At 43.9% G+C, this 14,350-nt stretch overlaps 1 protein-coding gene across 1 annotated transcript in view; it reads right to left on the bottom strand.

The window, feature by feature from the left end:
* Positions 1-966: 966 nt before the first annotated feature.
* The window catches only part of LOC6545438 (bifunctional heparan sulfate N-deacetylase/N-sulfotransferase), a 55,545-nt gene continuing 42,161 nt past the window's right edge, over positions 967-14,350 (bottom strand). The window contains exons 5-7 of the mRNA XM_026976966.1: positions 4,252-6,136; positions 3,062-3,414; positions 967-2,049 (exon numbers count right to left, since the gene is read on the bottom strand). Of these exons, the coding sequence (XP_026832767.1) occupies positions 1,947-2,049; positions 3,062-3,414; positions 4,252-6,136 (2,341 nt within the window). The 3' untranslated portion in view covers positions 967-1,946. The remainder of the gene's footprint in view (positions 2,050-3,061; positions 3,415-4,251; positions 6,137-14,350) is intronic.

The raw sequence follows: 14,350 nt of genomic DNA, 5'->3' as shown, positions 1-14,350 counted from the left end.
CACTGATGGAAGTGGCGCCAAGCTACGTATTTCAAAATATTTTATTCGATTTTACAGAAGTAGTGTTTTTTATTTTTTGTTAATTGAGTTAGTTTCCATAGCTACAATTAAAATAAATGTTGTTTGGTTTGTCCAGCGGAGCATTTCTTACTCTTCGTACATTTGATTTCAATATATAGCTGATAAAAAGTCAAACTTTTTGAAAATAACGTATTTTCGGGTCAAATGTTACAGGGAATCGTTGCCATTCCGATTTCCACACATTTTCATTCGATAAGTGTGATATTTCCACACTTAGCGAGCACGCTTTCAATTTGGTTGCTGAACTCGATAAATGTGGATGGTGCGCTTGATAAAAGTGCGAATCCTTGCTAGGTTTTAGAACATAGTCGAGGGTCGTGTCTCGGCTCTATGACGGTCTTGTGATTGAAAATCGTTTTGTTTTAGAACAAAAGTAAACCTACTTTTTAAACTTCCCGCTACAGCACACAAATATAGAAGTCGCATCCATTTTACATTGCAATAATTTCGCTTTTATTATTGTCGCATTACCAATCTAAACTTGAACTAGTCCTCATACATTTACGCATATATCCAACTATACAATAGAGCTTTGCTTAGTGCTGCGTTAAAACTACAACTAGAGTTTTACAGTTTTACATCGAGGCCTGTGACAAGCGCATTTTAAGCCTACTCACTATGCTTAGGCTAAAAACATCTATAATACACTTAGGGAATAGAGGCAGCCTTATGCTTAACGTATTTGTCCGATATATATAATTACACATAAGTAATTTCTGTATGTAAAAAATACAATTTTATTTTACCGAAATATTACAATTATGTAATTGGCGCAGTCGGTAGGATCTAAGACAAATCTCCCACTGGTAGACTAAACATTCCTTGCCTAAAACCTCACAAATTTGTACATTTTTAGGTGTAATAAAATTATATTTTTTACATACGGAAATTAATTATATATATATGGTTTTTACTGCTGGAACGAAGTCACAGTTGTGGCATGGATTTGAAATGCTTAGTGTACACAGAAGTTTCTGCGGCTGCCGTGTGAATAGTAGTACATACATTATGTATTTTGGATCTGTCAAAAGTTATTTGATCGAGTCTTTAGGATGCGGAGAGCTGTATCGGTGTCTGAGGTAATAGTAATAATGAAAGTGCTGGATTACGCGTAAACTTAATTAGGTGCTTAATTCGCCATTGCCAACTAATAAACATTAAACAACTAACAAAGCGCATTTATGCATTTATTCATGATGCCTCATGATATTATTTATGGTAATTTATAATGCGCAAGCATACACACACACTCATGCCTATTTACACAATGTCCGTAGATAAATTCACACAGATACACACTCACACACTGTACAACTTTAGCTGACAACTGCAGTGACATTAATTAGCTGCAATAGCAACAGCAAAACAAAAAAGATTTATGCATGTTAAAGGCGACTAATTATGTTATTTTTTCCATCTTAATTTATCTTTTTTCTACGGCAGCTGCATTTTTAAGCCAACCCTTTTCTGTTTTTCACATTCGGCAAGAGTTTGCAAAAGCTACACTGAGGATATGGAATACATTCCAAATAGAAAACAGGATCGCCTTGAACTCCTTCTTTAACTTTAAACTTAAAAGAACTTGGAAACATAAAAAACCAATTAATATTAAATTCCTATTTGCTGCAGCTTGCCAAAAGTGAAAACTGGAAACGAGTGTGATAGGTTTTCCATCGAATTTCCGTCAAATTTTCATCCTGTCAGTTGTGACGCCGTTGTCGCTGAGCGCTCTCCGCATTTTCGGCTGCCACATGCAGCCAATGCAACTGTTTCCTGAGTTTTGCCCGCAATTTGCGATACTTAGTACCTCCTATGCCACTGACACCACCTCCTCCTGCCGCTCCTCCTCCAGCAAACAGCTGCTATCACGTTCCCGTGGACAGGTCGTCTTTGAGCCATTGCGGTATTGGCCGCGAGCCCAGCTTTTTGAGCAGCTTCACCAGCGCCGTATTGTGATTGAGATAGTATCTGCAAGCGACAAAAGAAAACATAGAAATGTTCCATCAGAATTTCGAGGCAGAACGTAGTCAAAGTGGTGGCGCGAAATTAGAATTTCAAATCGCTGGTTTCCTGCCTCAAAGACAGAACAAATATGCAGATCGACACGGGCTTATCTTTTGCAGCACCTCTTTGCTGGCTAAGTTTTTGAATATTTTACTTTAGTCTCCCGTCTCTTGATTTTTTTATGTACCACTTGAATTGCTCGGAGCTGAAGAGCAGATTTGTCTGCGGGAATTCGGACAGGTTTGTACCACCAATCTGGGGAACTAAGCTCAGGTCTTAAAAAGAGAAAAGAAAACACCTGGCAACCGAAAGAATATTGGATCAATTCAAGTTTTTATTCTGCACAAGTTTTTATTTTCCCTGAACTAAACCTTTTTATAGCCACATTCGCGAACGTAATCGTTTTTCTCCACCATCATCATGAAATCTCGCCAGGAAACAAATTTCCCCAGCTTACAGGCACTTTTATTTGGCCAACTCCAACTCCCCTGATATATTTCCCATTTACTCCAGCCGAATGCCTCACAAAGTAGTCCATCTGTCCATCTCCATTTCCGTATGTGTACTTTCCGTGTGTTTGTTGGCCTAGAAAAATCCGGGGCGGCAAATCGTTTTCCTTGTCAACTGACAACAGCTGGCATACCGACGAAATCGCAGTACAGCAAAGTGCACTTTTAGCGGCCGCAAAGTGCCACCCACATACACACATCCTTCGCACGAAGAAAAAGCGAGGAGTTTTGTCCCCACATATGTTCATTAATCCTTCACTCAAAGCAGCAAGGGATGTGTGCAGCTCCTTCGTCGTCCTGTCTGTCATCCCAAATCACTCACACCGAAAACGCCGCCCACACGACGGATGGCCCGAACTTTTCATGATTTTCCCACCTTTCCCGGCTTTTTGCAGGTCCCTTTGCTCTCCTTTTCTTTTTTTTGGTTTTTTTTTGGAGGGCTGAGGGCAGTATTCGATTTTACTCACCGCTGCAACAGCTTGGCACTGCGCTCATCCATCGCCGGATACTGGCGTCCCTTGGACTTTCCGAGGCATTTATTGCGCTTCTCGCTGACGGCCTGGCAGTAGAAGCCCTTCTTCACGTCGTATCGCAGGTGATTTGAATAATCGAGCAGCGGCTGGATTTTCAGGAAGCGCTGCAGCTCGTTCATCACATCGATGGGATTCAGGCGCAACTGTTCGCCATCGATGATGTGCAGCTGCTGGGCGGGATAGTAGGCCAGCCAGTGCTCCAAGTGCTGGGCGTACTTGCCCGGATTTAGGCACCGGTTCCGCAGATCCTTCAGGGCCCTCGGTGCCGAGTCACTTGCCGTTATGACCTGTTCAAGTGGTTGGCGTTGGGGTTGGGGGAGAAAAGAAGCGGAATGGTGTAAAATCAGTGATATTTCTAAGCATGAACACCCAATTGCTCATATGCACGTTAAGAAACTGAATCGAATCCTAAACTTGCCCATTTGAGCAATATATAAGATACTCCTAAAATATTATTGCTCTTTGTTGTGCTGTGAACTGCCACCCCCATTTATTCCCAGTGCAGAAATACTATTAAAGGAGTGCGCACCGAGTTCTGAGTGCCTTGGCATGGACCTGGACACATGTCAGAGCAAGCTGGTGGAGCCATCTGAGGCATTCGGACATGTGTTAGTTGTGGGACAAGCCCGGGTGCAAATAGAAATTTTCCGGCATGGAATTTAAATGAAATGTGCCAAAGAATCAACGAAAGAAGCTGCAGGATGTGGGGAGACACCTTATTGCCACAATGGAGCAACAGAACAAGTCGCACAAGTTGTTTCGAATTAAAACCGAATTTTCCAACATTTATTTTGTTTTTCTCGATTTCCTTTGAGGTGAACCCAAATGAATTTTCCTGCTTCCTGTTTGCTTAACTGTTTCTTTTCATTTTGCCCCCACACTGCGAGATAAGAAATTGCAATTTGGGGAATTTGTATTCGCTTCACTTGATATCGAATGCATATCAATCAAGGGGCACCATTTGATTTCTATAGCAAGCAATGAGGCGAGTTAATTATAGTTCATCATTGGGTTTGCTTAAACCTTACAGAACATTGGTCGTGGAAATACAGATAGCTGGAAAATAAGCTGCCTAGTTTCTTAATCGCCCATTAATAATTATAACATACTTCGAGCTGACTTACCTGATAGAAACTATAGTTGTTGGCTATAACATCGCCGTGGGAACGCTGATGCTGGTACCAGGAGTAGGCCCTCTTCGCCGGTGATATCAGGATCGTGACGATTTTTGCATGTGGAAGCAGGGCATGAGTTCGTTTGGGCACAGCCTCGCCATCAAAATAGGTGGCACTCTTCTCGAACATAAAGCGTGGCGAGCCCAACTGCGTGGGCATCGGGGAGCTGGTATTGGGCAGCGATTCGGATGGGAAGAAGTCCATGTACCAGTCCAGCCCACGGTAGTAGTTGTTCCCGTTGAAGAACTGAACCTCCTCGAAGGTTTCCGGACTGGCGATATTGCTCGCAATACTGCCGTGCATGGATAGGAATGTGTACAATGCAGTTGTGCCCGTTTTCTGTGGTCCAATCACCAGGAACTTGGGCAGCGAATCGCAGTTCTTGGTCTTTGACCAGATCTTCTTGTGGCGCACATCGTCACAGGGATTTCCCCACACGGGATCCACCTCCTCGGGATGCAGTCGGAAGTACATCTCGGCCAGCTGAACTGGCGGAGCTGAGGCCAACTTGAGGTTGGTCCAGCACTGCAGGAACTTGATCACCGATTGGAATGTGTACAGAGCCAGACGATCCGATCCATAGTTGGACATGTGCGTCATAAAGATGTTGATGGGATTATACACAATGGTCTGGAAGAGTTCTCCACCCTGTATGGATTCATCCAGCTTATCTCTACCCCCCGGGTAGCGATCAATGTACATGGTGTGGGTGAATAGACCACAAGTTTGCCTGGGCAAGACCATTATGTTGCGATGAATGAATCCTCTTCTCAGTCGAGCTGGTCGCAAATGAGGATACTCTTCCGTGGACGTAACCTTCACGTTCCACACCTTTTTCCAAGCCAAATATAGCAACTCATGGGCGGGGTAAACGCCCGAATGGTGCGGTGATATGGAGTAGCCCGAATCCGTGGGTATGTTGTGATCCACGGCGAAGGCGTAGTTTAAGTGCATTTCTGCCATCAGGAGGGTTAGGTTATCATACAAATGGGGCTGCTGGTGTTTCCACATGTGCGAGAACCAGTTGAACTCTTGAACGTTCTGCAGCAAGAAGTCATCTCCCAGATTTTCTTCTCTCGTGCCATGATGATAGTATTTACCCGAGAATCCCAGATTAAACCGGAAGCCTGGAACCATGGCTGCTATATTTTTCTGGGTTGCTATTAGGGCTCTCACATCATCTGGTCGCAGTCTTGTGCCCTTTTCGCCCACGAATATATCATCTATATCGACTAGAATCATTCGCTCCAGATTCAGACTTAGTTGACCATGACTTAGATAGCTGAGAGCATCCAGGAAGACCAAACGATGAAGCCAAAAACGCAAACTGCTGCCGAAGAGCACTCGTTGTATGCCATCCAACTGTCCGCGATCCTGAAGGACAGTCGTCAGAGGAAGTTGCACCTGACCCACACTGTCCGCTGGATACTCCTGAGTGTTTCTCTGAGCCCACTCCACTGGCTCATAGGTACTGTGATTATGCTGGAAAACAGCCCAATCATCTCCGGGCAGCGCTCCCCAAGCCGTTTCACCAGCTCGTGTTAATCGAAGCACTGATGACGAGGGATTCAAGCTGGCGTCTCTTAACCTCAGGTTCGTGTTGACAAACAGCGGAAAGTCCCGAAGTTGAGCACCCACTAGAGTCTCCTCACTGGGACTCACGAAGCCCACAATTCCCACGGAGTACTCCCGGCAGTATTTGTCCAGCAGCTCTCGATTCCACTTGTCCATATTGAGGTATTTATCCAGGTTCTCGAACACAATCACGCCATAACGACCTTTGTCGAGATTGGTGAGAACTGGTAAACTCTTACCCGCCACTTCGATTTTGTACCTGGAAATAAAAGGAAATGTGTTTAGAATGATTGGAATATAATAATATGCACAAGAGGGTTATAACCATCACATGTTTTCAGCTATAAGTACCTGCGTTATAATAGGAAGTGCAATGAGTATTTTAAAAGATCATCGGCTTCTTTAATCCAAAACAATTTTGGACTGGGAAACATTACTCAAATATTTTTCTAACCCAACCCAATTGTCGTGCAACAAATGGTATATCACAATGATGCCATAACTGTCAAACCAGAAACAACATGGCAAACAAAGATGGCGTTAGAAGGAGTTCCGGCACAGATAGAGATAGAAAGAAAATGCTTGTCAAATGTGACATTCATTGAGGGTGTGAGCAAATGAGACAAACGAAATCCTCCTTGGATTGGAATAGTGCAGCGAGAGCTGCATTTGACAGCCGGATGTCAAAAGCGGTTGGCTATGACAAGCCATATAGAATGGGTGACATTGCAATGCAATTGGGAAGCCCGAAACGTGAGTTGCATGCGATAAGCTTATGTTTGTTTTAGCTGCAAGAATAGATAAGCTTAGATTGTGCTGTCAAGAAAGCGAAAAAAATATATCATAAATCTCAGCGCACGCTTTAACTGTTTAATTTGCATTCGTTAGGGATATCACAGGTGCATTTACGTATGCCATTTGTTATTCATTTCCATTTCCATAACCAGGAACAGCACTTGGAAAAAACACAGCCAATGGCATAATTACATTGAACACGGTTGCATAAATATTCAACGTCCTTATGAATAAAATCAATTTCAATAATATTATTTTCGCTGAGTAAACCTGCTAAACGTTGCCATCTACCCTACGACTACTACTACTACCACTACCACTACCACTACTACTCATATTGTTCCCTTCGCCTGTGCGTAAATATTTTGCATAAATATTAAAATATTTTCACTGATATGGAATTTCCAATTGATTGAATTTCATGTCTGTCTCTGTGCATTTCTCTCTGGGCGGTGGGCGAATGCATATGCATATACGAACCAAATGTCGGTTTTGGTTTTGCGTATATCCTGCATGCACTGCCAACCAGCATCCTGGATCCTCCATCCCACCACATCCTGTTGGCCAGCCAGTCAGGCGGGCCATTTAGTGGATTTTAAAGCTAAACAAGCCAGGCTCGTGACCGAGAGCCAAAAACACAAACCCAAGCCCAAGCCCAAGCCCAAGCCCAAAAGCCAAAAAAATCAGTGATCCGATCCTTCGGCAAAATGTTGTCCACTTTATTCAATATGCCAAGCGGTGTTTCCACCATTTAAGGGGCCAGTACACGTGAAACCCGAAACGGAACGTAAAAAACCCAATGGAGCAGCCATTGTAAGCATTTTTATTGCTTTATTTTTTGTTGTTGTTTAACCCGCCGCACATTCGCCGAAGCATATTAAAAATATTTGCAACTGCCCCCGCAACCGCTCGGCTGCATATAAAAGTCATAAGGCAAAACAGTTTATATATGACTGAATGTGGTGCTCCACTGAGCCGAAACTGCTCCCTGTATATTGCAGATATGTATATACATATATATTATATATATCCAGCGGAATGGGGAGTCCTTCCTCGTGAGCGTGGCGTATTATTGATAGTTTTGTGCGATGGGCCTGACAAAAAACGAAATGACTTTTGGCCTGGTCCCCCTGCGATCCGCTGAGTTATGGGAGTTGGAGAATAAAATCAGGTGGGGCGAGCTGGATATTTTTGGGTGGCGGTGGCGGTGGCTGTTGGGCGGTTAAAACGCTGACACACTGCATGCATTGCATATTTTATGGCGCGTCAACACGAGACCATGTGTCACCCGGCATGGGGTCTCCATTTTGGAGTGAAGGGTGGGATTCTGCAGCAAGCCCATCAAAGTGGTCATTTATGTTTCGCCCGGATATTGAAAAATCGTGCGCCCAGCTCGACGGCTCGAGGACGAAACTCGCATAAAAGAATGGCAGTATTAAGAGGTAAATGAAATGTGAGGATCGTCATTCAAGGCGGGATGACCTGAAGAATCGCCAAAAAATGTCCAACAAATTAACATGGGAAGGCTCTTTAAAATCGTGCTGTAGTTTTCATATTTAAAAATTAGATAACTTTACATTTAGAGTCTCTCAGCGCTCAGATTATACGTTACCACTGTCGAAGATAAGAGCAAACCCGCCGAGCAGCCCAACACGACCCACATCAAATGGCAGACACGAGCCACAGAGGCACCAAACGAATTTTCATTGCATACTTTTCAGGTGTTTGGGGCGCATCGGGGATGCCGGGGCAGATTTAATGCGAACTTCTGCTAGGTTATTCGAGTGCTGTAAGAGCATTAATTAAAGCGTTTTATCTGCACAAAATGTTTGTTTAATTAACTATATAATGACACTTTCCCTTGGTGCGAATGTGTCGCTGTGTGTATGTTGATGTTTGAAATTTAATTGCCAGACGGAAAATGAGAGAAGTTCATTTACAGGCCCGCAGCGGATTTGTTTTAAAAACCCATTACCGGGTATTACTTGCAAGTAAATAAATGTTGTTTTTTCCTTCACCACGCATACGTGTGTGCGTGTTTGTGAGTGTGTGTGTGAGTTGGGTGTTAGAGGGCTTGCGCTTATTTGTTTGCATTTGTATGGGGTGTTAAATTATCCTCGGGATAAACGTAAAAGTGCAAATGCCGGCGTACGCCCGAGAGCTTGTTTTTTCCTTTAACCCCGTGCTTCTTCTTGCCTCCGTTTCCGGTTCGTAGGTGTTTCCTGCTTGTTTGTCTGTCTGCCTGTGCGTATGTATGTATGTTTGTCTGCCTGCCTGGCGCACTGAATGTGTTGGGCTGTGTTTGTTGGCCAACTCGCGCTTGTCGCTTATGCAACGCATTAAACGAGCTTAGTTTTAGTTGACTTCCCACTGCCACTTTGGCTCACAGGGTCTTGTGTCGACTCCGCTCGAGGAGCTGCCACATTCCGCTGTATGCCCCCAATGCCCCCGCAGTCCAGCAGCTGTGTTGTAATTTCATTAGAACGCTTTGGGGCTACCGGTTTCATCTTGGTGGCGCATCTCACTTGGCCTTGTTGATATTTGCGCCAGGAAATTAAGCTGTAGGGCGAATCGCAAATAGAGATTCCGGCACTGGCTACGAAATCCTTGCGAAGAACAAAATGTAAATGAATTATATTTTAAATTTTACCGAGTAAGGGAATTCCTAATACAACTTTATGCAATATTAAACCTTTCATTTTAAAGAACTCTTTACTTTATTTAATCATTGCTCATAATGTAGATAATGTAATATAGAATTTTGTTCTATGTACAGAAGGCGGCATGTAAGCTGCAGATCAACATAGATAGTCACCTTCTTTAATCAAATAAAATCCACAGGATTTATTCGCCCGATTGAAGCGGTATGCCGCCTAGTTTCTGTGGCCAGGCAGGTGAATTGATCCCTGCCATAAGAGCTCACCACATGGAATTCGACGGTCCAAGGACCCCAAAGAGTGGGCGATGGCAAAAGTTGGCCCGCGTGGCAAAGTTTCAGCTTATTAGCTGTGAGTAATGATGCAATTAGCACGGTGGAGGCCATGGACTACCTGATTACTTGATTAGATGTGCTGTGGCAGACACGTGTGCCAATTAGTAGGCAGTGGGGGCTATTGGGGGGCGATTGATTTCCATCAGTCGGACACGGAAGAAGGAAAAAAGCGCAACCTTCTTAGTTGGCTCACAATGGAAATGTTATATTACATGCCTGCAAGTGAACACAAAAGCCGATGTACACAGCCGATGAATAAATCCTTTGAAAATTAATTTTACCAATTGAAATTATACCCTTCATAGGCATCAGCTTAAAATGAAATGAAAACCGTGCTTAATTGGAATGATATTTGCCATAATTTAATACCCATAATGTTGAGGCTCAATGTCTTCGTATTTAAATAATCCACCAGATCGATTCTCGATTTAATCGCTGCAGGATTAAAGTTCCTCCCACTCTACACGCGAATTTCCAATTAAATTCCTCGCATATTAAGACATTTTCCCTGTGGCCCATAATTTTCAAGCGTAATTAACCCCAACCAACCCCCTTCCTCCCACTAGTTACCCCCGGCAAAAGCACTTTGCCCGTTGCTTTAGCAACTCGCTGAGTAATCTATATATCATAAATAAAAATGCCCAAGAGGAGGTAACTGTGTGCGAGTGGCGGAAGTTACTTCTGGCCCGGGACACTAAGCAATGTGAAAATTATACAACAAATGGCCATTACACTATATGGCATCGGTTGGGAGGAGTCGTTGGAATCGTTAGGCCCTCCACGCCCACTCATCCCGCAATCCATTCTGCCATCCTTTCGACGAGGGCAATAAATGAGTTTAAACTACAAAATTTATTATACGCGGCGAAACTACTTAAGACACACACACAGCAATAAAAAGAAAGCAGAAAATTCACGGAGAGAGCAGAAGACACGCAGAGGCAATGTCCTTAAAGTCGCGACAAGCGGGGGTCGCGGGGCGAAACCCCCTTCTGTTTAGGCCAATATAATCACGCAAGCCAGACGACGATGAGGGTTCTTGGGGTAAAGGCGAGGGCTACCTCCTGCTGCTTGAGTAATTCAATAAAATAACCAATTTGCTGAAAAAAAAGAGGAGAGAATGGTTTGAGAAGAAAAGCAGCATAACAACAAGCGGCAGCAACAGCAAAAAGCCAACTTGTCACACAAAACATGAGCGTGGGGTACATCGGGTTTCCAGGGGGTCAAAGGTTGTGGGAACAATCTTTGTGCACAGCATCCAACGACAACAACTCGAACTGCCGCGTCACGTGCCAAGCGCCAGAGCAAAAATATATATATTTTTCCCTCTATTTTCTTCACAAACATAGGGGCGAAAAAATATAAAGACCACACACATATGGCACATATACTCGTACGTATGTATGTTTGCTGGGAGACTATATTGTATGGCCATTGTCGTGGCCTAAACAGTGGAAAGCATTTCCATGAAATCTTAATGGAACGATTCTTATGAATTGAATTCAGATTTGAGGAATTTTTAATTGCAAACGAAATGGAATTTTGAATTTTTAAAAAGAGCTCTTAGCACTAGGACGAGCCACACAAACGGTATTATTCGTCAATTCAATTTGTGGGATTTGAAGTATACAACATGTATTTGTGGAATTTGTAATTAGAAAGGAAATGGAATTTCGAGACTTGACTTGCCAAGATTTTTATTAAAAGGCGTCCTGAGCAAAGCGGTTGAGTTGTCTAAACAGCAATGGTATTTTGTAGGAGCAGAAATATCGCTTGAAATTGTTCAAGAAACTACGAAAAGCGCACACAAAAGTGCATATTTCGCTTTAATAAATCTAATACAGCACTTTTTTGAAAGGAAAGGCAACCTCCAAGAAATTATATAATTTCACAGCCCATTGGCTCCCACTGTGGCACCACAGATAGTCCGCCTGCCTGGTGGCTGGTTAAACTCCATTGACTTGTGAAAAATTGAAAATAAAAATTTTCCGCGACATTATTAAAGTAAACATTGGCGAAAAGGGTGTGATTATGACGAGCCAAGCGCAGGAAAAGCCAGCAGGAGCAGTTACCCAGTTAGGAGCCTGGGTAAATCGAGAAAAGCGGCAAATAGGGGAGCCAAGTCCTCTAGCCAAGTTCTCTATGAAGCTACCAGCTCTACCCATGGCAAGCTTCCAATTGTGGTGGCTGTTTATGGCGCTTGCCATGTGTCTGCGCGAATTGACGTCAGTTGAGGAAGGGATGAGGAGTGGGTTTTCGGGTCTGGCGTTCGTCGTTATGCGCCTTTTGCCATTTCGCGTTTTAAAAAGTTGAAGCTCCCAGTGGCGCAATCAGCGCCCCGGAATAAGCGAAAGGATGAGCGCAGTTTTGGGGCTGGGCCACCACAAAAGCATGCTACATTATTCACACCCACACACACACACACACACACACTCCCACAAGCACACACCCATACTAGGCCACCCATCAGGATGGTTGGTTTCGGGGTCCTTGGTTCAAATGATAACAAGGCTGCTGATGACTTCCGTGTGCTGACTGCTGACTTGACTTTCCGAGGCAGCCGCCTGACTTGGCTGCCCCTTAACCTCCATACTCCTCAAATCAAAAATTGAAAATAAGGTTAAGTAGCTATTACGCTCGCATATACATGAGCCCCCTATTGCGCAGATAATAAATGGCAATTTAATAAACGATGGCATTGCAAAGAACCATTGAGGCGATGCCTTTTGGGCCGGGTAATTACCTTGGAAAATTTCATTAGAATTTCACGGCGCATTAGAGGCTGAAACTTGCCCCTAACACTCACCCAAAAATTCTTCCTTCCTTTTTTTGGAGGCTATCCAGCTTACAAATGGCGGCAATCCGGGCGTAAAAACTTTTGCAAAACTTTGCATACTTACTGGCGCGCGCGGCTTTTGGCCAGAAATTTGTATGTACAATGTAGGCCATTTGTTCGGGGAGGGGAAAAAGAAAAGAGCGTCCAAAAGTTGGCAATCAATCAATTGGCCAGACTAATTGGAGCGGCTACCAGAGCAGCAGCGGTAACAAAGCAAAAGCGTAGTAGCCCAAGTCCATTAGAAAGACATCAAATCCGGGAAAAATACGCCTGCTTTAAATGCAGCGGAGTCTGTAGCAGATATTGAATAAATGTAACAACACTCGCTTTGGGGGCTACGCATACGTAGCATTTGCAGCATTACGCATACGTCAAGTGCGACACTTGGAAAGTCACCGAGTGAATTTTTCATGACTAATTGAGTGGCAACTTGGGAGCAATGAGCAGCGTCGCTTCGGTTCATAAATAATTGATAATGGGAAAAGCGAGTTCTAGGATTGCCTTGCCAAAGATACACGACCGTTGAATGCACCTGTGTCCCGCCCACGCACACACTTACAATTCCTGGGACGCATTTCAATAATGGCTGCCATGGCGCCAGCGACAACTTTGATTGCCTGTGCCTTCTGCATTTGTAACCTGTGCGTTGTGCGTTGCGAGTTGGCAGTTGTGCTGTTGAATTGGAGGATGTGCAGCTCCAGGCAGCACTGCAAAAAACTTGTTCTACACTATATGCTAGGAGGAATCCTCCGGCTGCCTCTTCAATGCACAGGGGAAAAGCTTGGAGCAATTTAAAATTACACCTCTTATGACCTACACAAAAGTTAAAAAAAATCAAGCTAAACTAGCTTGGACAGATCCAAAACTAGAAGGGTATCACTCACGTTGAAAATATGTAACAAAAATATAGTTAAGCCGAAATAATCCGGGATTATTTTGCTTCTGTGCACCCATCCGATCTCCATTCGGTTCTCTGATATGCACACACTTCAAGTTCCTCACAAAAGTCATCAGCAATAATGAGATGGTAATGTTAATGAAATTTGTTGCCCGTCTCCCTCGACTACTGGCAAAGTTTGGAGTACCCGAAACCCCAAGGAAGCAGCAGACTAGTCACTGAAGAGTACACTAATGAAGTCATTGATAAGCAGCGGGAGTAATGGCAGCATCAAGGACCCGCCCAGGTCCTTTCACCCCAACACCCAAACCCGACAGCCGATTCCCGGGCTCATATGACCAAGTTGATTAGGTCATGAGAGTCATTCGCCTGCATATTTGGTTACAGCGCGGGAGACAATGGCTGGCATTACTCAACTTGCCGGGGGTTTTGGAGGGCGAGCTGGATTGAAATGAAGGGGACTGATTCTACGGCTGACTGAATGCCATTGCTGCTGTTGCTATTTGTACTTGAAATCTCATTAAAGTTGAAGCACTTGTCTGCTGATGAAGGAATCGGAGTCGCAGGTCTTTGGGAAATGCAAAGCACGAGCTCGGAACAGCTAGTTTTCCTACAGCCATAACGACAAAATTTAATTATACAACACAAAAGCCAAAGGAGTCGCCCGTACAACATCAACAAAAGCTGCGGCAAATTGGAATTCTTGCCCTTTGACTCCAGCAGACTGGGAACAGCCTTTGGCCTCGGGCTGCTTTCTCTATCCCCATTTATGAAAAAGTGAGCACTCTTCTTGCCTTGGCTATAACCGCAATTTACACAATTCACAAACATGTATGTCGAGCATTTTAAAAAGAGAGTGCGAAAAAAAAATTGCATGAAAATGGTATTGAAAACTTGCCACGCCCTCCCGGTGCCAAAGTGCAGCTGGTATAATAATTGCGGTTACTCGCAG

Source organism: Drosophila erecta, unplaced genomic scaffold (assembly GCF_003286155.1).
Source record: "Drosophila erecta strain 14021-0224.00,06,07 unplaced genomic scaffold, DereRS2 tig00000021-arrow-pilon, whole genome shotgun sequence".
Classification (NCBI taxonomy): domain Eukaryota; kingdom Metazoa; phylum Arthropoda; class Insecta; order Diptera; family Drosophilidae; genus Drosophila; species Drosophila erecta.
The sequence above is the reverse complement of the archived record's forward strand: the minus strand, read 5'-3'. Positions and strand labels throughout refer to the sequence as shown.